General features: G+C 49.7%; 1 protein-coding gene across 3 annotated transcripts; it reads right to left on the bottom strand.

Moving 5' to 3' along the window:
• Nucleotides 1–1,982: 1,982 nt before the first annotated feature.
• On the bottom strand, nucleotides 1,983–23,708 carry LOC116954464 (cysteinyl leukotriene receptor 1-like). Of its 3 annotated transcripts, XM_032974995.2 has the most exons (4): nucleotides 23,605–23,708; nucleotides 20,064–20,191; nucleotides 10,426–11,390; nucleotides 1,983–6,118 (listed from the first exon to the last, which is right to left on the bottom strand). In XM_032974995.2, the coding sequence occupies exons 3-4, from the start codon at nucleotides 11,352–11,354 to the stop codon at nucleotides 5,977–5,979; spliced, it is 1,071 nt and encodes a 356-aa protein (XP_032830886.2). In that variant the 5' UTR covers nucleotides 11,355–11,390; nucleotides 20,064–20,191; nucleotides 23,605–23,708; the 3' UTR covers nucleotides 1,983–5,976. The 3 variants fall into 3 exon arrangements, with proteins under 3 accessions (XP_032830886.2, XP_032830888.2, XP_075908393.1); XM_032974997.2 differs by lacking the exon at nucleotides 20,064–20,191; XM_076052278.1 differs by lacking the exons at nucleotides 20,064–20,191; nucleotides 23,605–23,708 and adding an exon at nucleotides 12,880–15,048.
• Nucleotides 23,709–24,838: the final 1,130 nt, after the last annotated feature.

Here is a 24,838-nt window from a genome sequence, read left to right as displayed (position 1 = left end):
GGGGGGGGGGGGGTGAGACAGGGTGGTGGGGGGGAGTCGTCGTGCAAAGTGGGGGGGGGGGGGGTGAGACAGGGTGGGGGGGAGTCGTCGTGCAAAGTGGGGGGGGGGGGGGGGGTGAGACAGGGTGGGGGGGAGTCGTCGTGCAAAGTGGGGGGGGGGGGGGGGTGAGACAGGGTGGGGGGGGAAGGCGGAGCGTGCTGCACTTTACCGGCGTATTTTGTCCACTGTAATAGGCGACGTTTCGGACAATAAGCCTACTTCATAGACTATCTCTGTGGTTGTTGCTATATAGCATCTGTCTGCTATGAAGGAGGGCCATTGCTTGAAACGTCGCCGATCATACACGACTACTTTTACCACGTATTACGTTACAATAAAACATCGGACAGATGCTGGGAAGGAGGGCCAGTGTCTGAAACGTCGATTTTTTTGTTTAAATTCGCGTTCTGAGCGCTGAGTTTGTGTGTTGAGTTTGTGTTGCTTGAAATCGGTCACCACTATTTCATTAAGTAGAACGTGTTCTCTATATTTATTTAAAGTTGCGCATTTTGATGTGACGTCATATTTATCAACCCCCCCCCCCCTCGTCACAAATGTCTGACCCCCCCCCATTAGGAGTGTGACGACATTTATGGACAGCCCCTTGGCAACACGGAGCTTGAGTCACCAAAGGTGAAATTTGTTGTCGCTCTCATTCATTGGCCTTGAGAATAAATACCTGGGCTAGTCCTGTGACCCACCATGTCATGGACACGCCGTCGCGGATTGGGAATAGTGGTGCACCTAGCCTGGCACATGCACTGTGATCACGCGGCTTTACCTTGCCAAGGCATTGTCGCAACTTTAAAGCACTATGAGCACTGAAGCTGATACCATTGGCGCAATAACGACATTCATTTCGTAGTAATAGGCTTTTACCCTTTCACCTGGCAACAAAACTGACACCTTTATACGAGGGATCATGTTTGCAATAACCACAACACAAGCAGTCAAAATGCAAACAAAAAGAGACAACTCTGATAATGATATGCACTGTCCTTGAAATTGAGTTGTATGCCTTTTGGCGTCATTTGGTCCAACACCAGTGGAGACTGGGCTCTAAGAAAAGCCGTCTCGAGTGTGGACCAATCCATTTCAAGGACAGTGCATATCATTATCAGAGTTGTCCCTTTATGTTTGCATTTTGACTGCTTGTGTTGTGGTTATTGCAAACATGATCCCTTGTATAAGGGTGTCAGTTTTGGTGCCAGATAAAAGGGTACAAACCTATTACTATATATTGCTACTGGCAAAGGAGGTCTCATAATGACATTCATTTCCTTTGGTAAGTTGCATTTAAACGATTTTTTTTTGCTTACTTACGGATTAGAATTTACGCTGGAACATTTTCACGTTAACGTTTGACGGCGAGGTGTCATAACCCTGGCTCGCCAGCAGACGGCGGTCCAGCAAGAAATATGGACTCCCCTTGTCCCGTCCGTGTGGGATAGAGTGTTTCCCCCTCGCACGCGTGAGTTCTCTCCGGGTGACCAACCAGCGATTGGTCACGAATGTATCTAGACTAGGGAGAGGCATTATCTATAGCGCGGAAAAAAAAAAACCTCTAAAGCACTTGTCTCCAGAAAATTCGCCTGGTCGTGGGTTTCGATCCCGACCCTGACGCCTGCAGTATATTTGAAGTTTGCATGTTCTCTCTCCCTGCGATCGTGTGTATTTCTCTCCGAGTACTCTGGATTTCCCCCTCCACATTCAGAAACATGCGTTTAGAGTATTTTGCTGCTATAAATTTCCACGCGATGATAAGCCACTTCGTTGAGCTATCATTTGCGATTGTCGGGTCCCTTCTGAAAAAAATAGCTATACAGCTCAGTGGACCTTACCTGGTAAAAAAACATAAAAAATAGTTTACAGTTCTTGAGTCGAATGCAAGTGTCCGATTTGTCAACATTCACGATATGGAATAACGCACGCAGCACACGACAAACATCTGCACATTTATTTGCTAAAAATAATCCATCGTGCATGTCGTGTAGCGCCACTAAAGGGCCCTCAGCCGTGTCCACACGCAGCAATCAGTCCCAAAGCTGTAATCAGACTTCGTGAGCCAGCACAACCCCCGCGAGTAACTTCGGCACGGAAGAGCTCGAAATCAATCATTGGATACAGCACAACAGGTTATTGATAGACAAAGGTTGGGTTTTCCCAATCATGGGTTACTGACAAATATCACAATGCATGCAGCGTACAACACGTTAGGTAATTAAAGTCAGCATTAGCGGCGCACTGCGTGACATAATGTCAATACAGTGATTATAAAGAAATGTATACAGCGGCGTCTTAACCCTATAAACATCGAACGACTATTTACATCAAATGAAAGCGGAGGGAACGTCGACTATCATTGTTGGTTGAGCAAACACCGCAGTAAAACATCAAGCGATGTTCAAAGCTGGGTTTAAACAAATGTGGACAAAATGTAAAAACAAAAAAACAAAACGCCATCTGGCCGAACGTGTGCAACGATACCCTCAGAAGGGGGAGCCTACGTAACGTCCAGACTAGGGATCGGCAAAACCTAAATAACAAGAAGAGGCTTTTTTTCGAAATCGGTAAAAAATATATATACTTAATATTTCAAGAGCCGGCAATGCATGTGAATATAAGACGTTGGTCCTTAATACATAACGCCACAGCAGCAGTGCTTAGAGAGCCGCATGCGGATCCGGACCCGCAGGTCTGCCGACCTCCTGGTCTAGACACTATTTTACAAACACCCTGAGTGGCCCACACTGGACGTACACAATCGAGTAAGACCAGGGGTCACCAAACTTTTTTCACAGCGGGCCGGATAACTGATAGAATGACGAGCGCCGGCCGCATAATCATCCCGTTCAATACTTGGGGGCGGGAAAGATGCGTGTTTGTGTGTGTTGCCATGGAAACCATGGTGACGTGTTGCCATGACGTTGCCATGGAAACCATGGTAACGTGTTGCCACGACGTTGCCATGGAAACCATGGTAACGTGTTGCCATGACGTTGCCATGGAAACCATGGTAACGTGTTGCCATGACGTTGCCATGGAAACTATTGTAACGTCAGAGCGTAGGCGGAGCTACCACGAGCCGGGGAAGGACTTGGGATGGCGCGAAATAAGCAAACATTACAATAAACAAGAAAATCTAGATACAGTAATTTAAAATAGTAAATTTAAGGCACATATCAGTAAGGAGGTCTCCACACGTGCGAAGATCTCCTAGTATTCTAAACATAATATTTAAATTGTATCACAACGTCTCGTGTTCCATACGTTTTATCAACCAAATTCAAGTACCGTCGGCGGGCCTGATGGACCGACGTCGCGGGCCGTATCCGGCCCGCGGGCCGTAGTTTGATGACCCCTGAGTAAGACGATAGTACCGGCACTCCTCTGCTTACGAACATTCGACTTACGAACTTTTAGAGAAACGAACAAACCTTGCCCGTATGTCCAGTTGCCTGTTCTGACCGAGAATCGTAAGTTCAACCGCCGCACAAAATACGGCGGTGGTGGCACATCTGGAGAACCTGAAGAACCAGTGGCATCTACATCTGCAGAACATGAAGAACCAATGGGCATCTACATCTGTAGGAGATTATACAACTTTTAAATCTATTCCCCGTGTTTAGCGTACGTGTCGTACAACATGTTTGGAATCGACGGGAGTAAAGTTGGACTTACGAACAAATTGACTTACGAACAGACCTCTGGAACCTAACTTGTTCGTAAGTAGAGGAGTCCCTTACTAGGTTCGAGTGGGTCAAGAGTGGTAGAGTGAGTTGGCTGTCATCGGCACAGAAACGGTGACTGATATTGAAAAAAAGCTTTAATAATATGACCGACCGGATCAGAGATAGATTGAAAAAGGGACCCTATCAGCACCTTGAGGATCGCCATAACGGGGTCTTGGAGAACGGTACGACCATACTTCACCACGCTGGTCAGTGCGGGTTGGTGATGGTGGAAAGCAGAGACGTGCGTGGGTTTTATAGACCTCCACCAAATCACCAGGAACACGGCCGATCTCGGAAGTTAAGCCTGGGGTTGTGTCTGGACGGTGATTGGATGGGGCCACCACCGTGCATTTAAAGCACGTGTTGGAGAATTGTATCCATAGGCTGTCACGACCGGGGTTTACAAGTTCGTGAAGGGTTTCTTTTGGGGTTGGATCTCTGTGCAAGAGAGCATAGCTTTCATTTATTAACGCCTGTATTTATGTCCTATGTTGAACTTCTTTCTCACCGTACGTAACCCACCGTGCTTATTGGAGGTGCGGGAGGAATGACAGCAAACTGATGATGCTGGTTGTAATCTCCATCGAAACGTCGCTTGTGAAACGTGACAAACTTCTGCTCGCACTTTCAACATTCGCACTTCCACGGGTGGCTACGTACGGTGCGAAAGGAGTTCAACAAACAGTGCAATAAACATTCCTCCTCCAGTTTTGCTGACGAACCAAATCGAATCGGCGGCGGAAGGGCGTAGCGAAAAAAAATGATACACAATACATTATACACTACACGATGGTCCAAACTGAATTAAACGAATTATGAATCAGGTGGTTGGGAGTGGGGGGGGGGGGGCACCGCATGGCAAAGTGGTGCAAAACAAGGGACGCATTCGGGCAGTTTGGCTGTTAGGGTGCCCTGTCGTGGCGAGTCTGGACACTGACATAAAACACACGCACACAGGGGCCTCCAGAAATTGCCCTGTGCATTTTTTACTTATTTCGCACCCTACGTAGCCAATCGTGCTCATCGGAGGTGGCCTCGCTCCCTGCCCACCACCTACAGTGAGGGAAAAAAGTATTTGATCCCCTGCTGATTTTGTACGTTTGCCCACTGACAAATAAATGATCAGTCTATAAATTTAATGGTATGTTTATTTGAACAGTGAGAGACAGAATGACAACACAAAAATCCAGAAAACGCATTTCAAAAATGTTATAAATTGATTTGCATTTTAATGAGGGAAATAAGTAGTTGACCCCCTCTCAATCAGAAAGATTTCTGGCTCCCAGGTGTCTTTTATACAGGTAACGAGCTGAGATTAGGAGCACACTCTTAACGGGAGTGCTCCTAATCTCAGCTTGTTACCTGTATAAAAGACACCTATCCACAGAAGCAATCAATCAGATTCCAAACTCTCCACCATGGCCAAGACCAAAGAACTTTCCAAGGATGTCAGGGACAAGATTGTAGACCTACACAAGGCTGGAATGGGCTACAAGACCATTTCCAAGCAGCTTGGTGAGAAGGTGACAACGGTTGGTGCGATTATTCGCAAATGCAAGAAACACAAAACTACTGTCAATCTCCGTCGGCCTGGGGCACCATGCAAGATCTCACCTCGTGGAGTTGCAATGATCATGAGAACGGTGAGGAATCAGCCCAGACCTACACGGGAGGATCTTGTCAATGATCTCAAGGCAGCTGGGACTATAGTCACCAAGAAATCAATTGGTAACACACTACGCCGTAACATTTTTGACATGCGTTTTTCTGGATTTTTTTGTTGTTATTCTGTCTCTCACTGTTCAAATAAACCTACCATTAAAATTATAGACTGATAATTTCTTTGTCAGTGGGCAAACATACAAAATCAGCAGGGGATCAAATACTTTTTTCCCTCACTGTAACCTCGATATTCCCAAGTACCTAGTCCACCCCCAACTGACAATTCCAAAATCATTCGCCGCATCTCCCATAATACCATGAATTTTTTACTACAAAAAATTGCGTGGTAATGGGTCGGGGTGGAGGCGGCGCGGGGGGGGGGGGGTTCTTAGTAATATGTGAAAATGTTGGCGATGTATGTACGTATGTATGTTAAACTTCTTTCCCACCGTACGTAGCCAACCGTGCTAATCAGAGGTACGGGGGGGGGGGGGGGGTGCGAAGGATATATAAGACCGCCCGGAAGACCCTTGCTGATATGTCACTCGTCAACCTCGTGAGAACTGTTGCCAGTCGCCTCGGCCGATCTGTCCAGCGACTGCATCTGCAACTTGACCGAGTTCTTGGGCTGCAGGGAATCTCTGGACCGAAGGGAGCTGTTCGAGGAGCTCCGTCGGGATCGCCTGGGTTGCGGGAAGGTGCGTGCGTGTGTGTGATGTGTGTGTGCGCGTGTGCGTGGGCGTGTGTGATGTGTGAGCGCGTGTGTGTGCGTGTGATGTGTGTGAGCGTGTGTGGGCGCGTGTGTGTGTTTTCATGTGCGTATGGATGGTGGAGGGTTCGGGAGGAACAGACGGATACACGGGGAGGGGGAAGGACAGTTTGTTGGGTTATGGTGGCGGGGATGGGTGGGAAAGTGACATGGAAAACACAGATTAAGCACTTTAACACGTAGGCTTTCGCGACCAGTATTATTCATAATAATGGTTTTTGGGTGAGATCGCGTTATTTATAAATGTGTCACAACCCTCCCCACCCCCACCTCCGCCTATGATCTCGAATCCTGATGGGGGTCAACAAGGATGAAGTCATCCTGCACTATTTTAGACCGGAAGCAGGTGGATGGCTTCACTATTCTGGAAAATTGCCCGAAGACGCTGGATGTAATTTCCAGCGAAACGTCGTACTACTCAAATTGTAAATGTTGTGGATCCACTCTTCAACACACCGATGGGCTAAAGTAGTGAACTATTTGTCTTTTCATACTCTTTGGTTCTTTTGGTAAAGTCACGTAGGTAAAAATAAAAATAATAAAGTTTAACTTTATTTGTATTTATTTTATTTTTACCTACGTGACTTTACCGAAAGAACTAAAGAGTATGGATCATTGCAGTCACGAAAACTTCAAATCTAGAATTATTTGACACATGTTTTACTGATTGTCCATGTCGGGTGGTGGAGGGTTGCGACACATTTATAAATTCCGCGATCTAACCCAAAAACCTTTATTATGAACAGATTGAGCAATCAAGTATAAAACACACGCAACTTCTGTGATGTTTAGATTTAAAACGCATGTGTTTATAACTGCTGTTTGTGTTTAGTTTGTTGTCCTACACCAACACCTTCGATTAGCACGATTGGCTACGCTCGTTTTTTTCAGTTTATTTATTTTGGTATAGCCCTGTGAGCCATTCGGCTCTTGAATCGGGTGCAACCACAACAAACAAAAAAACAAAAACACGAACAAGAAAAACATCTTAAAGTGACTATGTGACTGTGCAAACAGAAAATCCATGAAAAAACAGCAAATTATTCCTGAAAAAAAGCACCGTACACCAACGCTGTGTGCAAAAATCCCAGTGGAATGCAAGTCAAACAACAACAACAACCACAAGAAAACTTAGATTAAGGCCATCAGTCTAACTCCGTACTACAACAAAACAAACATGTCCAAACCCAAACAATTTTCTAAATCACCAAAAAATAAAGCCATAATTGCAACGTAACAGTGATCACAGGGACTGTGACCGAATTTTTACAATAAACTACATAAATAACATGTAACACCAAATCCTAGAGCCATAGCTGGCTGCATGAGTTACGCCACAACAACAGAAGCATCAGTCGGAGTATCAAATTTTTCAATGCGCCTTTAAGATCAGCACACTAAATCAAAATACAGATAATACTTTGCAGCGTCATCCGGAGCGAAACATTTTATTTTATTTTACGCCAATGAATAGCAGTGGCAGCTAGGGGTGTACAACTCCTCTAGAGCAGTTTTGAGAGAAGATCTCATTGGTAGCGATTTAAGTTGCAGTTTATTGGCAATAGCATTCCAGACCCTGGGGGCATCAATAGCAAAGGCCCTTCCTCAAGTTTTTGTACGGCAATAGGGAATGTGAAGCTGGTAAATGAGCGAAGACCTGAGGTCAAATTTGTTCTTTGAAAGTAGCTCAACATACATACATACAGTGTACTTGTCTCCATGATGCTTAGCGGGTTGGCTGTCAGGCCCGTAACGCTGTTAACATTGACCACACGTTGCATTCGAGTGTGCCAGTCGAGACGTGTGGTATGTGTATGCCTGCGTACGAGCCAATGCGAAGTCCGTTCTGTGAATCCACCACTGGTGAGGCTCACTCTGGATTGACCATGGCTCTTTTTGTTTGGGGGCGCTACGGTGGCGAGATGTTAACTATCTCTCCTGGTATACAGGAGGTCGTGGGTTTGATCCTGACCCTGAGTTTGTGTGTCTCTCTCTGTCCGTGGTCGCATGGATTTTTCTCCGGGTCCTCCGATTTTCCCCTCCACATTTAGAAACGTGCGTTTAGAGTATTTGGCTGCTATACATTTCCACATGTTAAACCACTTCGTTAAGCTATCATTTGTGATTACCAGATCGCTTCTGAAAGAGAGTTACATAGCTCAGTGGGCCTTACCTGGCAAAGTAGCAAAATGTTTCACCACGCTGGTCAGTGCGGGGAGTTCAGACGCGGGAGCACAGAAGTGCAGTACAGCAATTGATTTTGCTGCAATGCCCAATGCTGTCCACCACGCAACCATTAAACCTATCACCACCTGATTGGGCTAAGTGGTCGCCCATTCAAGCGCTATCCAGGCTCAAGGCTGCTTAGCTTCTGGGCTCTGACAAGGCCGGGTGCTTTCCGAGAGAGCGAGTTGGATAGGCATACCCCTGCAAAGCATGTTTAAAGGAATAGAATTATGACGATCCTGAAGAATAGACGCGAGATTAAAATTTGCTGAACATCAGAAATATCTTATCAGACGTAATTTATTGTTGCTCATAGGCCACATTTAACTTCCACTCTTTAGCCAGCGGCCGCATTTCCCGCATCGCTTTCTTGCTGCCTGCTGCCCGTATTTCACGCCACGCATCGAATGTCCCTTATTGGGCGATTGAAGTTCGTGGTCTGTGCAGAATATTTTGTTTTTCAATAAAAAAAAAATTCCACGAAGCTAGCGCCGGATGTGCTGCATCAAAGATCTGACCATGGTCAGTGTCACGGTGACACAGCTCCAGCACTAGAGAGCATGTGGTCAACGTGATATTCATCCGACTGGTAACCGTGCTCCGCGAACCACATCCACAAAACCGCAGGTTGAAGGCGCTGAACTTAAAATGTGTTGCCTGCCAGCTTCCATTCTTCGTGCTCAGCGGCAGTCTTTATAATTGCGGAGCACTCAATGTGAACTTTTAATCGTCTATTCTTCTCTCCGATGTTTTATTTTTATTTGGTTGTGAAGCCCGACGATTTTAGTTCCTGAAGAATCTGCCAGCCCATGGACCAAAATGTTGGATGTCGTGGCGAACAACACGCGCTACAACCTGAACAATATGTTTAAATTTTTACCAGGTAAGGCCCCACTGAGCAATAGAGCTCTTTTTCATAAGCGACCACAAAGGATCTCAATGAAATGGCTTATCACGTGGAAATGTAAAGCGGCTAAATACTCTCAACGCGTTATGTTGATTCAAAACGTGGAGAAAAATCCACGCGACCACGGGGAGAGAGACACGCCAACTCCAGGAGGATCTCGTCTATCGCGATGGTATATTTATATTGCTATCGTGTCTTAGTTCGGCTCACTGAGCTTTCGGCAATTTCACAGAAATCCTGGGGATTCTGGCCAAGTTTAGTTCAAGAGCCCCAAAAGTGATCACATCGGTCACGGCGTTGGAGAGAAGGGGCGCAGCAGGCTTTCCCGTCAGTCAATCCACTGCTCCACGAGGGGCTTTTACGTGGGTCCCGGTAAAATGGCAAATGAAAAGCAGTGCTGACGAGGCTGGAACCAATGCAAATATACGTAGGGACTGCAGGTGCCTCATGCGGAAGAGCTCCAAAGTGATGATGGCACGAGGCCATGACAGGTGGAGGCTTTGGATTGCCCAATGTGTTAGTGTGACTTGATGATCGAAGTACTCACGGGGCTGACGCTAGGAGGGTGTTCGCGGGGCGGTGCGGGGGGCCCTTCAGTGCCGGATTATCCTAGTAGTAAAAGTAGCTACATATGCTATGGGCCCCGCACTTTCAAGGGCCCCGCGCTAAACGCTTTCAACATGTCAATTCCGGTTCAGTGATTCTGCACTTGCTCTATTACTATAGTACTATACTGCCTTCTACTTTTATGAACGACTGGGTGTTTAAGGTCAGCAATTTGTTGTTTTATCTTGCTGTATATCAAATGAAAATAAAATACAACTACTTTACTACGCAAGTTATAAATGTATATGTTTTAATATTTAATGTGTTTTTTTATTTTTATTTAGGGCAACTGGCCCCGCACTAGCTTAATCCAGCACTGGGCACTTCCCCACCAAATGTCCCTTAGGCTCCACCCAAGATCGCTTCGCAGTGAATCGACATTACGGTGCCCCCAAACCTACACCCCTAGACAAAGCAAATCTACTGGCCCCTGATATCCGAGAGGAGCTGGAGCCGGGCCTGAGTACCAAGCAAGTACTTACCTATTGATGGCATCCGTAACCCTCTGGCGGAACTTCTCGCCGACGAAGAAGTAGATGAGCGGGTCGAGGCAGCTGTTGAAGGCGGTGAAGCAGACGGTGGCCACCACCGACTTCTGCAGGTAGAGCTTCGTGTCGCAGCTGCTGTGGCGGCTGACCAGGTGGTGCAGCAGCAGCGTGCGCTGCACGTGGTACGGAATGAAGCAGACCACGAACACCGTGAGCACCAGCACGATCATGCGCACCGCGCGCTTCCGCACGTTCGAGTCCCTGCGCTGGCCTTCCGGGGTCTTCATCAGCGTCCGGGCGATGGCCGCGTAGCAGACGACGATGATCGCGAACGGGATGAGGACTCCGACCACCAGGGCGACGTAGTTCATGGCAAAAATCATTTTCAGGCTGCTGCCCGAGCTCTCGAAGCACAGGGTCCTCCCGCTTGATAAGACGTGCTGGCCGCTGAGAAGGAACGGGGAGGTGACCAGGGTCACGAAGACCCAAATGGACACGCAGGCGATGACCGCGCGCCGTGCCGTGATGGCCTTGAGCGAGCGCACGGGGTGAACCACGGCCAGGTAACGCGTTACGCTGAGGCCGGTGAGGAAGAAGATGCTGCTGTACAGGTTGGCGTAGAAGGCGAATGAGCTGATGCGGCACATCGCGTCCCCGAACGGCCAGTCGCCGTCGCGCACATAGTAGACGACGCGCAGCGGCAGCGTCAGCACGAAGAACATGTCGGCGAGGGCCAGGTTGATGAGGTAGATGGTGCTGGCACTCTTGGTTCGCGTGAGGCACAGGAAGACGTAGAGCGCGATGGTGTTGCCCATCATCCCGATGATGCAGACGATGCCATAGACGGCCGAGTAGATGGGGTACTTGTAGGAGTCGTCCATTGAGCAGGGACCGGTCCCATTGCGAGCTGCGCTGGAGTTCATCGTCACGATGCCGGCGCTTCTCTACCAGTTATAGAGCTGAACAAAAAATGCGGTGATGGGTTATCGATGGGCTGTACAGAGGTGTAGCGTGACTCTCATCCACGTGGCACACATCTGTCACGCTCGTTCACCATCACACTCGACCCTATTCCTCCTTCCCAACCCGTGCAACATCACAGGGCTCCACTCCCAGCCCTTCCATCCCTTAGGTCACCTCCCTCACTGACAGCCGCTCCATCCCACCCGTTGCTCCCCTTCTGCCCTTTTGTGTAACGCCGTTGGCTTGCGGAGTAAACCGCCCGGGAAAGGGCGCTAGATAAATCCGAAATAGAATGGAATACCGCAAGTGGTTCTTAACCTGGGGTGTACCACGCACCAACCTGGCGGTGCGAGATTGCCCTTTCTGGGGGGTAGCGAGACGTGGCCAGATTTGTTTTAGAAGGTAAATCATCGAAACACAAATTAAGCACTGGCATGTAAGTAAAACTACTTTGTTTCATAAAACCCAATGCACAGGGTGTTTGATAAAAATGGACCCAATTTCAAAGCAGTATATTTCACGATGGCAACATGTTACAATTACACAAAAAGTTACAAACGGTTTAATGAGTTATCAAGTTTTACTAACTATTTTATAAATGCTCTATGTGCCCTCCACCTGCTGTACGGACAACATCGAGAGACGATAGTTGAATTCGTCCCAAACGCCTCTCTTCTCACGTTTTACTCTGAGGTGCGTGGTCGCCCTGTGCCCTTCCCCTTACATCAACAGCCACGTTTCCTCAAATTGTCGGTACCAACGACGAATGCTCTTTGACATTGGCGGATCAATACCAAAACGCCGTTGAAACGCACGCTGCACCGTAATTAGGGATTCAGTCTTGCTGAACTGCAGAACGCGAAACGCTTTGTGTTGCGGGGTCGCCATCTTGCGAATAACTGAGGCATCTAGTGGAGATCTTTTGAAACGCTATGCCCCGCCCTTTCAAGTGGTAAGAGTTTCATTCATGGGCGGTTTGTGGATGCAGAGATATATCGATTTCAATTCGGGTCCATAATTTGTAAACACTCTGTATTTATTGACATTATACTTTTTTTACAATTGAGAACCAAAGGGGTACAAGATTGCAGTAAAGGTTAAGAACCACTGCTCGAGACTCTATGTCACATTCATTGGCTTCCCATTCAAATCTTAAACCTCGTTTAAGATCGCGCCCTCTGTTTACAAATTCCGCACGGACTGATCCGCCGCCTCTCTTTCGCCTCTCATTGCTCCCGATGACCGCTCCCTGCCGAGCCCTTTCCTCAATCCGTCTTGCCCTAGAGTGGCTCACTTCACCCAAAGTAAAATGCCAGAGGGTGTGGGTGGACGAGCGCTCATATTTGCGTCTCCCAAGGTCTGGAATGCACTCCCACTGCATAATTTCCCCCACTGCATAATTATGCAGTGGGAGTGCAACGGATAGATTCACTGGCATTGTTTAAATCCCAGTAAACAATACAAGAAAATAACATTTGTATTCACCTCATTGGTATTGGCGTAACGGGTCATTGTCGATTTCGACTTTCTGAATTGTCTATCCAACCCCCGCACCATATGATGTACCTTGTCGTAGTAAGGATACATTATACATGTCGCGGGCTTAATAAACGCTTTCCCGCAGCTGTGGGAAACAATCTATGTGCGTGCGGCAATGGAATGGTTGCAGAGTGGCTCTGTGCTTCGGAATTAGGAAAAAAAACCCAGTTTTGCACGCGAGTTTCCCCAATAGTAAGTTTATTGGACATGCAGTGGCTGGATAATTTGGTCGGATTGGTTCTGCATGCAGAGAGCTAATCACAGTCTCCACAGGTGTGGGGTGATTGAACCTCACAGGTGATGGGTCTTATCAATTAATGGGCTGGGAGCGGTGAATAGCCAGGGGAGGCATGCGCGGGAGACATAAGTCCGCTCAGGGAGGAGGAATCACTGGGACAGAGGGCGCAGCAACTGGAATGCCGTCGCGCTATGGCCAACCAGGGGACAACGACCAGCAGATAAGCTTTGGGATTACTCTTTGGTTCTTTCGGTAAAGTCACGTCGAAAGAAATAAAATAAAATAATAATAGAAGACGACGTTCGATTGCAACACAAGCAACCATCATCAGGTACAAACGAATGAGAAAACAGACATAGTAAACTTGGAAATATAATGCAATACAACACAGAAAGTCGGCCAACACAACAATGAACACCCCACCTGGTTGATTACGTTCTTCCAAAGATTGCTAAATTTGAGAGAGAGACAAAACATAGATACGGAAACATACAAACAGACACACAAGCAGAGAGAGAGACTATGTGTGTCTCTCTCTGCTTTGTCTTTTTTCGTGTGAAATTGTAGGAGTTTGCTGATAAGTAGCGGTCTATTCCTTACGCAAGTTGCACGGGTTCTTGCTAGTCCAGACTAGCCAGGGGAGGGGCGGAGGTTGTGAGCACTATTAAAAGTGAACTCGGACCACCACCAACCTGTCTCGGCACCGAATCTCGAAGCGCGGTTCTAACCCTCGCACCTCACCCAACACAATGGCGGAGCCAGGATTTTCAGATCGTGGGGGCAACCGCTCCAGCAATGAAAAATGATAGGAGTTGTTAGTAAGTAAGGACTTGTCCCTTGCTTTTTATTCGACGCATGTGCGGCGATGGCGCAGCCATCGATCGAGGGTCGAATTCGAACCGCGTTGTGTGATCGGCATCGCGCTCGCTGAAGGTGAATGCCTTCAGGGAAGCCGTGTACCGTATACGTAACTGCGCACAATTCTGTGAGTCACTTATAACTGCTTTGCCGTTACTTATTGCCACTCGGACTATTGTCCTATTATCTCATAGAGGCCCTGGCACGTAATAATATGCTACATAGTGACGTGCAGTGAGGTCAATGGCTGGGGAGGCACTGGCTAGTGTCAGAGCCAGAGTCGCACACTGAGGGGGGCGTGGCCTCACGGAGGGGGCGTGGCCTCACTGAGGGGGGCGTGTTAGACACGTCCTCAGTGAGGCAGTTGTGATAGCTGCCCCCTCTGCTTTTTCATTGCAGTTTCATGACGAGACCAGCGAGCCTAATATCTTTATACACATATGTGAAATAAGTTACCTGGAGTATGGAAGGCGAGGACATGCAATGAAGGGGTCTACAAACATTACATTGGTGACATACTGAGATAGTAACAGGCACGCGTTTATTGCCCGCGCTCCATCCAGTTACTGAAAGGTTGCGCAATCAGAGGGGAGGCTGAACTCGTCGCTGCCTCACCTCTCGTTTTTTCCTGTATTTGCAGCGGAGCTCCGTAAATTTGGAGATTTTGACCATAAAAATGATTGTAATCGTACAGAAATGACATTTATAACACAGATCAGTGGAAAAATCTAAATATTTATTTCATTTGATTATTCTTTTTTTTTACTTTTCGTAACAGCTATTTTCATTGGAGTATGACAGGTGAGGTTCTGCCTCCCCTGCCTCCCCTGACCGCATTTCTCTGCTACACAGTGGCAGTGGGGGTCGCAAAATGCCAATTTATTACTAACAAACCCCAATGATCCAATCGAACGTAGGGATTTCGATCGGATCATTGGAGAGGCACGTACCACCCCATCCCCCCCCAACACGTCGTGGTTTTACTGGTAGGAACCTCCTGGTTCTACCGGCCCGTCGTGCATCCAAAAATGGGAGGGGTGGGGCTGGGTAGAGAGGGGAGGGTGGGGAGGGGCTGGGTGGGGAGGGAGGGGCTGGGTGGGGAAGGCGGCCATGGCACACACGAGGGGGTGGGTGGCCACAAACCACGTCCGGCCATTTTCACGACATTTTCCCCCAACGTTCGTTCCTACCAGCTCCCTCCGCAGGAATGTGTTAAAATAATTGACTCGTGAGTGGAGGGAAAGGGTGGTCTGGAGGATTCCCTCGCGTGGGCCCTGACCTCTGGCTCCCGATCCTCCCGTAACAATACATTATCGACAAAAAAAATGTTCTTGCATATTATTTACTCTTGGAATGTGTTTTTTTTTGTTGTTGTTACGCTTGGCTTGGTTTATGTGATTTTTGTTTTTTCGGAGGCTGTTGTATGCTGCCCAGTTTGTGTGGTGCCACCGCAGCGGAGCAGCTCGGCCGGCGCTACCCTCTCCTCGCACCCCCCCCCCCCCCATGAACGCACGCACGCCCCACTAAACACTCGCATGCACCCCCGTAGGGTCTCGAAGAGGGATCACGTGGTACGATGGGTTTTAACCCGAGGACCCCACTAGCAGGGACGTTCCACGGTTTCCCCGGATCAGGAAATTGGCTGAGCCCCCCAGACCGGATTACATGGCGGCCCCCCAAAAAAGGGGGCATAAAGCTTTACAGGCCGGTCGCGATGAAGCATACACAACACGGGGGGGGGGGGGGGGGGATGGGAACTTCAGCCAGTACCCAGCGGCAAGGTAAACAGTGGGGTGGGAGGGAAAAGCCCCCAGGCCGATAAGAGTTGACTTAAGTGGGAGGGGGCGAGGGGATTATCGATGAATCACCGGCGAGGAACGTAGGCACAGGGACAATGGGAAGGGGGGATGACGCGACCCCACCCCCCCCAACGGCCAGAGCGCTCAAAACGGCTGCAAAGAGGATTCGATTGGATGCTCAGGATGACGTCATATGACCCGGGGATTAACGGGCTTTGGAAACATAACGGGGGGCAGGAGGGAGAATTGGGGTCAGAGTCCTTCTGGAGCGGCGGGAGAAGCCAGCCGTCCTCAGCGTCCGTTCGACGCCTGCAGGGTGGAGCTGAAAGCGATCGATCAGAAAAAGTCCCCAAGGCGAGCATCTTCCCCAGCCCCATCGGGTAGCTGCAGAGGTGAGTGGATACGGAAAAGGGAGGCCAATTCAGTCAGCTCGAGCTTAGGTGATAGACGCACTCTGCGACGGGTAGGTGAGAGGAGGAAGGGTGCTGGCTGGAGGGGGGCCATACACGGGGGTCCCTATTCGCTCCGGGAAATAAATCTTAGCACGGACTGACGTTGTGACTCGTGGTGCCTGTGTGCGTGTGAAGAGCGGTGGGACAGCGATCGGCGTACGACGGCGTGTGGGTGACGTTAATCAGTATAAGCACGAAGCGCGCGCACACATAGATAAATAATTAAGTAGAGAGACGCTTGACCGCGCGGCGAGCGTAGCGCGCAGAGATTAATTAATTGATTCCGAGCGCCGTTGGCTTGTTGACACAACGGCTTAGGGGAGATGATTAACTATCCCCACACAGCTGCGAGCCAAACACTTACGTAATCCACGCGTTCAGGACGCGCGAGTGGGGGAAGGCACGCGCGTACTCAAGCCCTCGGCGGGCTCGGCAAGCCGCTAGCTATGTCGGTCCGAGGTGATCCTGGTACGGGGGGGGCGGTCACCCATTCGGGGGCGCGGGGGGCCCCGAAAGACAAAAACGCGGAGGGGATGGGGGTGGGGGAGGCAAACATCGCACCCCCCGCGCGTGGACGGGGAGGGGGGCACCAGCCCCCACCAATTAGACAAACACAAGTGTATGTTTACGTGGATGGACAGATAAGGGAAGGAGGCAGATTGTATGCATTTATTTATTTATTGCGTTCCTTTATCCAAGAATCCTGATATCTACGTAGGGGCTGTAAACCCATTGACGTTAACCAAACCGCAATGAAAGGAGGAGTGTAGCGTTTGAGATTTTAAAGCTTGTTTTTTTTTAAGAACCATTGTAAGCAACATCATACCGAGACCACGTTACGAACAAATACATTCTGGCCCCAATTTGTTTGGAAGCTTGGCTTGAGTCCCTCTGAGCTGGGCACTGTGTCCCGCGAGTCGCGTTTGAACTTGTGTCCGTTTTGGGGGATGGGGGGGGGAATTGTGAGCGTTGCAAGTTGTCTGATCTCAATGGGGCCTGTTAAGCGTGACACATAGCTGAGGGTCCCATCGATGTCCCAATCTGGCCCTACCTCCAACCGGTGCCAGGGCGCTGTGGTGGCGAGCGGCAGTGCAGCGCCTCGCGCCCTGCGGCTACGAATCCGGCAACCCGAGTTTGATCGCCGCTCGCGGCCAACACCACCCGGGTGACGATTATCTGAACCTGTCCAGGGCCTCCGCTAGGCCGACTCGGGTCTCAAATAAATACCTGGTGCCGTGTGTAGTAAACATCGCCACCTAGGGAGACCAAAGGCGACCGGGCGTGGTGCTGGCTACCCACCCTCTCGTGTGCCACGCGGGCCTTCATAGGTGCTCCCTAACAGCACTTGCCCCGACAGACTGATGAAGGCTATACGGGGGGTGGGGGGTCTTTGTTTTGGTTCTGGTGCAAGAACAACGAGGGAGGGAAGTTGCTGTTCCCGAGGCAGTTCTTGGTGCAACTTGCCCATTGCGCCAACCGACGCCTCTTCCCCGTGACGCAATTGCCAAAGATCGGAATGTTGCCGATTCTGGAAAGTCTTCCACGATTCGCGTAACTCATGAGAATGATGCCCTCCGCGTGAGAGCTCGAGAGGCCGGAGGACTAATAGAATGTGTGCGTGTGTACACATATCAGTTGCGTAACTATAGCGTGGGCGCTGGGGGTGCCTTGCCCCCATACCCCCTCCCCCGGTGGCCACAGCTACGAGTTGGGGTCCGCTTGACAACCACCGTGAGATGTGAAAATGTCGTTACGTCACTGGTACATGTGCAGAAATACCCAGAAATGATTTATCTTCTGGCGTGGCAGTTGTTGAAACCGTGGCCTAGGAGACTGACCTAAAAACGTTGGTTCCCCCTACAGCAGTGGTTCTTAAAACTTTATTGCAGACTTACACCCCCTTTGTTTCTCAATTATAAATACATAGGTTTGATGACACAAAGTACTGCAGTTGTACTTGCGTGCCCATGCTTAATGTGCGTCTCGATTATTTACCTTATTAAAAATTCTGGCCGTGTCTTGCACCGTTTTGCCAAAAGGTCCCATTTTTGTAGCCGCTCACCCCGAGCGAGAAATGCTCTGATGGTGGCATTGTCCTTGTCCTGTTCGCCGTTTGGCGTTCTCTGGTCTGACACTGGTGAGACTGGACCCGAAAGAAGGCTGTCTCTGGTGTAGGTAGATCAGTTTCAAAGATAATGCCATATTATATTATATCAGAGCATGTTTGTTTGCATTTTCACCACAAGTACGTGTGGTTAATGCAGACATCTGGCGTTGCCATCCCCTCCTCTGCCTTTTGGAACAAGCTCTTTTTCGTGGTTTCGTATTAAATCTCTGCTCCCCCTCTCCGTGGCCCTTGCTAATTCCTCTTTTTTTAATAAACGTACGATTTTTCGTCTCTTGCACGCGTGGTTAGCCAACCCCCGCGCGTGATGATGGCTGTGTTCGTGTGTTAGCTGCTGCCTGCGTGGGTTTGCGGTGGTGCAGCAGTTAGCGCGCTGCGCTATGGACCCGGTGACCCGAGTTCGAAACCAGCTCACGGCCAACACCGGTGACGATTATCTGAACCGGTCCTGGGCCTCCTCCCCTAGATCGACTCGGCCTCAAGTGAGTTACTGGTGCGGCGTGTAAACATCTCCACTGGGGAGACAAAGGTGGCCGGGCGTGGTGTTGGCCACCCACCCCCTAGTGTGCTGTGCAGGCCTTCATAGGTGCTCGCTTACAGAACGTGCCCCAACAGTCTGTCAAGGCTACACGGGGGGGGGGGGGATATTTGTCTTGCTGCTGCCACTGTTTCTTGAATGGTGCGTGGCCCTGAATGTTGTTTTCCTCACAAGGTTGTTGCTTCGAAGTGCCTGCGACGTTCTAATATATTCGCTGTTGCAACTTCCGCCTTTTTCACCAAGGTCCTCCGCGTCTTTCATTCTTGCGAAACGGCTCACGGCTGAATGTTTCCTAGCTCCTCGCTCCCCCGTCAGTTGGTCGTGTGGTGATGGGGTAAAGGTGTGGGCACTTCTGCCAATTCTAAGACGTCTAGCCACCGTGGAAGAGTAGGCCAAAATACAATTTTGAGGGGGGAGGGGGGGGGTTCTATAAACCTTAGTCTGGTGGAGGCCCTTCCACTGACAATGGTGTGAGCATTTGTCGGGCTGCGCTTTAACCTTTGTTAAGAAAAATGCTCCACGTGTACAGCGGTGGTGGAGAGTGCAGGGGTGATCGTTTTTCTTTGAGTGACTGCACCGACGGCCGAACAGGACGTTCAGATGACGTTCAGATGTCTCCCTGGCAGGGGCCGCACATTATTAACCTTGGCATAATCTAATAACAACAACAACAACACCAACACGATGACTACGACAAAAATAACAACAGCGAAGCGCGTGTCGACCCGAGTACAAACAGGGACCCCCACCCCCCCGCCCTTGCCACCGACAGAAGCGACTGAGCGCGCTGAAATATTGAACGACACGTTCCCGATATTACCCCCGATATGTCTACGTCGTTTCGCAAAAACGTCGTCCCGTTGGTATTAATATTATCACGACCTGATTTGCGTCGCCTCAACCGTGCCCCCCCCCACACCCCACACCCCACACCCCACACTTACGTCGCTGACAGCGTCGTCCGAGCTCTCTCGATACCGGTCGCCTCTAAACCTTCGCCTCCACCACCCACACCAACTACCCCGTAAATCGCGTCGATTTTACATCGTTTTAGATATTCGTCGAATCCCCCCGACGTAAACCGGGGGGGGGGGGGGAGAAGGGGTATTACTGTGGTCACCTCTGTGCTGCTGAGATGCCCGCGGTGACGGAGAAGCGCCGAACCGTTTTGCGAGCCACGTGCCGTGTTCCTTCTCGTGCGCCGTGGGAGTCTCGTGCATGGGTGGCCGACTGGAGGCTGAAATGAAGCTGGAGGATCGGCGATGTTTAACCCCCCCCCCCCCCCCCACCGGGCTCGGGATTTGGAGGAAGGGCGGTGGTAGTGGTTGGTGGCTCTAGTAGCGGTCCCGTTGCTCGTGGGACGTTACCCACCCATCCCCACCACCCCCACCGAGAGAACAGAGGGCACGACACGGAGAGGTCCCACCCCACCCCTGCTTGGCGAGAGATGCAACCCGTGGTGTTGGAGCCATTATCTGCCAAGGTTACTAATGCTGCCGCGCTAATGATGGCATTAGTAGCCGTGGCAATCGTTCGAATAATTGATTTTCACCTTCGCGTGTTCGCGACTCGCTCGACCAGAGTGACCGTTTCGTCTCCTCCACCACTGTGCTCAGCCAACAAACGCTGCATGTCACCCCCCCCCCCCCTCTCTCTCTCTTGCAAAAAAAGGCTTTACCCTTCCTGGCAATGAAACCAAGTGTTAAGATGTTAAAGCACTAATTGTAGATACTTGTTGCAAGACATTAAGTCTGAAGTAAGCACACACACATGCTTGTGGGCGAAGACCCCCGGGGCCGGCCCAGAACACGCTGGCAGGACTGTCGCTCAACTGGCCTGGGAACGCCTGGGGTTCCCCAGGAAGAGCTAGAGTCCGTGTATAGTGTAGTGTATAGTGTAGTGTATAGTAGTGTGTAGTGTTTCGTGTAGTGTGGGGAGCGGTAGTGTCGTGGTTAACGCGCTGCGCTATGAACCCAGCGACCAGGGTTCGTTTCCCGCTCATGGCCAACACCAGTGACGATTATCTGAAACGGTCATGGGCCTCCCCTAGGTCGACTCAGCCTCAAATGAGTACCTGGTGCGGTGTGTACACATCGCCTCTGGGGAGACAAAGGCGGTCGGGCGTGGTGCTGGCCACCCACCCTCTCGTGTAGCGTCCCGGCCTTCATAGGTGCTCGCTAACAGCACTTGGCCCTACAGCCTGATAAGGCTATACGGGGGATCTTTATAGCGTAGTAGTGCTAGAGTCTGTCGCCAGAGCTAAGGGAGGTGTGGACCACCACGACTCAACACGCTGCCTCCCGCAAACCTCATCAAGACAAGCAGACTGAGAATCGAACGAAGTTCCGACAAAACTCGCCCACAAACATGCTCTGCTGCACCTTTTGGTGTTTGAACAATCGTAACACCTGTTTCACTGCCAGAAAGGGTATATAGCCTGTTTCGACTAATTCATCATTTTCTTTGGGTCTTTTGGTAAAGTCACATAGATAAAAAAATAATAAAAAGAATAAAGTGAAAAAATAATTAGATTAAATAAACACTAATGTAGACTGTGGCCTGGTTCTAAATCGGAGTGAGTGTACTGGTAGTCTATAATGTAGACTGTAGCAATGTGATTAATAACCATTGATATTTTATTATTTTTATTCACTTAATTATTTTAATAAAAATTGTTTATCTCGACGTGACTTTACCGAAATAACCAATGAATATAAATTCCTGCAGTCACGAAAGTTTTAAGTCTAAATTATATTCGCAATTTTCATACTGACCACAAGGGTCTCGTAGAGACGTCTCTCTCTCTTTCGATTTAAAGCTTTCGTGACTGCAAGGATTCATCGTCTTTGGTTCTTTCGGTAAAGTCACGTAGAATGAGATTAAAATAATCAAGAAGGCCGCTTGTGTTGTGGCCGAAACGTCGTGAGAATTTTATTGTTTTATTTGATTATTATATTCCCATTCTACGTGACTTTACCGAAAGAAGATCTCTCTCGCTCTCTGCTTCTTCCCTCGCACTGTCCCACCGTAGAATTCTCTCCCATCGTCTTTTTTTTCCCCACTCAAGCATATTCTACGGATACACCCTTGAGATGATCGTTCGTCAGAGTTATTTTTTTCTTCAAGCGGGTGTCAATCGACACATACACAGGAAACATAAGCAATGACACGTGTGCATTCAAACTCGATGTTGCTTATTACAGCGCATACATTGAACATCGGACACATTAGAATCGTTTCGCTGTGGTCACGCCATATATACGGGACTGACAACCCCCTCTTGAACGTACGGCGTTGAATTTAACCGAACCAAAGCGGGATGATGGGATTTTGTCGTCGTATAGAGACTTAATCATTGGTAAACTTACCGATAGGATCTGGAATAGCTCGTCCTCCGCTTGGGCGCAGATAACCGGAGTCCCACTGCACCCTAATTATATTAAACCTACGCAGCTGCTGACTCGGCGCTGAAGCCGTCGGATCGTGCGCTACTGTGTGTTTTAGAGGTTCCTCAATCGGCGCAAAAACCGTTTTATCTAACCATGGCGAACGAGGAACTGTTACAAAAAAATGCAAATAAATTGTTGTCCAAATTGTTGTGGGGCGTGGGGCGGCGGCGGGGGGGGGGAAGATCTATTGCGTGCAAATCCGAACAGATTGGCGAGCGTCGGAGTCCCTTTTAATGCCAGCCCGGGTCTATGTGCGCGTGCACGCGCGTCGTTACGAGGCGCGTGGTCACCAGGCGCGCCGCAGGGACTTCGCCGAGCGCGCATTTTGTTTCAGAGAGCGGAAGGACGAACACCACGACGCCGCCTCGAATTTACAACAAAACTGGGCGTCGGTATATATTTTTTTGAGGACGCATCACTCCGAACGGCAGAGTCAACGGCCGTTTTTTTGCGCTTCTGCAGCCGTCTGGAACGCTCTTCTTTCACATATTAGGAATCCACTGGAGCAATGCACTTTTAAATCATCTCGAATTGATAAACTCATATTTTTAAAAACTGCTTCTTGTGTTTAGTTTGTCCAACCCCCCGCACCGCCGCTTAGCAAAATAGGTTCTGCATACATACGTGGATAGTTGTAGCAGTTGGACACCTGCGTAATAGGCCAACTTTTACGCACGCTAGTCTGTATACGCATGTATTTGCTGTGATGTGGTTCCCGCACTGCGCTCTGAACCTGGCACAAGCCGAGTTCAATTCCCGGCCACGGCACAGATCAATGTTGAGTGAATTCTGCGTAAATCATGGTTCGCTCACCCACCCAACCCACCACCCACTTCACCAACCCGGACTAACCAGTGTGGTGAAGTATTGTCAAACAGTTCGCACGACCTTCACGATATAGGGTCACCTTCATCCATAGGTTGATTGATGAAGGCCTGTATAATATTATTATGCTGGTCTTGTAAAGAACCGGAATCGTTGATAGCCCGCCGTTGAAAACAATCAGGAGGCTGGAGGCTGCTTCGAGAACGTCGACTGTCGGACGTGAAATAGCTCGGCGCGTCGAGGAGAAGGAAGCGATTGCGAGGTGCGATTGCAACAGAGGCTCCAAACGAGTAACGGCTTCAAAACTCTCCAAAGTGGTGCCTCCTCCACCACGAGAAGCGAATAAAATCCTCCCCCCACCCCACCGCGTGGTGCCAGCGCGCTTACCTCGTGAGAAGCAAGCACTGCGGATCGGTCGGCGTGCGTCTTTACGGTGTTGCCGTGTGTGCGTGCGCGCGCATGCATCGAAGCAGTAAAACGACACTGCTTAATTTATGGCGCAACCGGCGAGGAGGAAGCACGTGGTAGAACGTCTTTAATAAATATATATATTTAAAAACATCGCCAAGTGTGCCTCTGCAACGCTTGCAAAAAAAATGCAGCATCGATGCGCGGATGGTAAGTCAAAGGTGCAGCCCTACAATTGCTCCCAAGAGGGAATATTTTCGCCGATTCCCCACACTCCACTTGAACACACGCCTGGTCTACCCATTGTATGCTTCTGGGTGAACAGTAGGCAGACAGGGGATCACCTTCACAACCACCACACCGGCAGAACGAATCGAACCGCGCCGGTGATCGCTGGATTGCAGGCCCATTGTGATCACCTTTTGCACTACGGCAGCATCCCCGACTTCATCGAGGTTTAAAAAGATTGTATAATTGGGCTTTCTGGACCGCGACGTCCATTATTTATATTGCTGCTCAAAGGGTGCGTTTGGTTGCCGTCGTGCGAGACTGCCCCCACCCCCTAGCCCCCCTCGACACCACCCATCCCGACTACGACCGCTGCTCCTCCGCCACTTCCTTCAACACCCGCCCCAATTGTATTTGCTATTTTATTTGAACCTATCTACGTGACTTTACCGAAAGACCCAAAGAATACCCATCCCAACCCTAATCGGAAAACAATGGGGGGGGGGGGGGGGGCTAAATGATAAGGGGCGGGGCCGAAATATGAAGGGGCGGGACCGAAATAGGAAGTTGATCGGGACCTCACTATGAAGAGGCGTGGTCTAAATACGAAGGGGCGGGGCTTAATCGATCAGAAGGCGGGGCCTAGCTAATAAGGGGCGGGGCCTTAAGAGGAAAGGCGCAGAGCCTAAAAAGGCAGACAGAGCTTAACCACAAAGGCCCAGGGACCTTAAAGGGGAAGGAGGAAGAGCAGAGACTCAAATATGTGCAGCAGGTAGCAGCAGCAGCATTATCTTTAGTGTCGCAGATGCGGCCACATGTCAAGTAGATTGAAATGAGTGCGCGTGGAGCGAGCGATGATGACTTCGTGTAGAAGTGCAGAGCAACGCATTTCGATGTGAGCATGTGGGAGGGGGGGGGGTGGGGGGGTGGAAATGCTGCCTGCTCGTGGTGACGGGTGCTCCGCGTGTTTTAACGTTACGAACAC

Source organism: Petromyzon marinus, chromosome 55 (genome assembly GCF_048934315.1).
Source record: "Petromyzon marinus isolate PM22_M1 ecotype Great Lakes invasive population chromosome 55, UKy_Petmar_22M1.pri1.0, whole genome shotgun sequence".
Classification (NCBI taxonomy): Eukaryota; Metazoa; Chordata; class Hyperoartia; order Petromyzontiformes; family Petromyzontidae; genus Petromyzon; species Petromyzon marinus.
The sequence above is the reverse complement of the archived record's forward strand: the minus strand, read 5'-3'. Positions and strand labels throughout refer to the sequence as shown.

What these genes read in the sequence shown, in the direction of transcription:
- LOC116954464 (XM_032974995.2), bottom strand. Translation starts at nt 11,354, where the DNA reads ATGAACTCCAGCGCAGCTCGCAATGGGACCGGTCCCTGCTCAATGGAC. An exon ending in GTTACGGATGCCATCAATAG is followed by an intron (nt 6,119 to 10,425) that starts GTAAGTACTTGC and finishes CCCGCAACCCAG; the next exon opens with GCGATCCCGACGGAGCTCCT.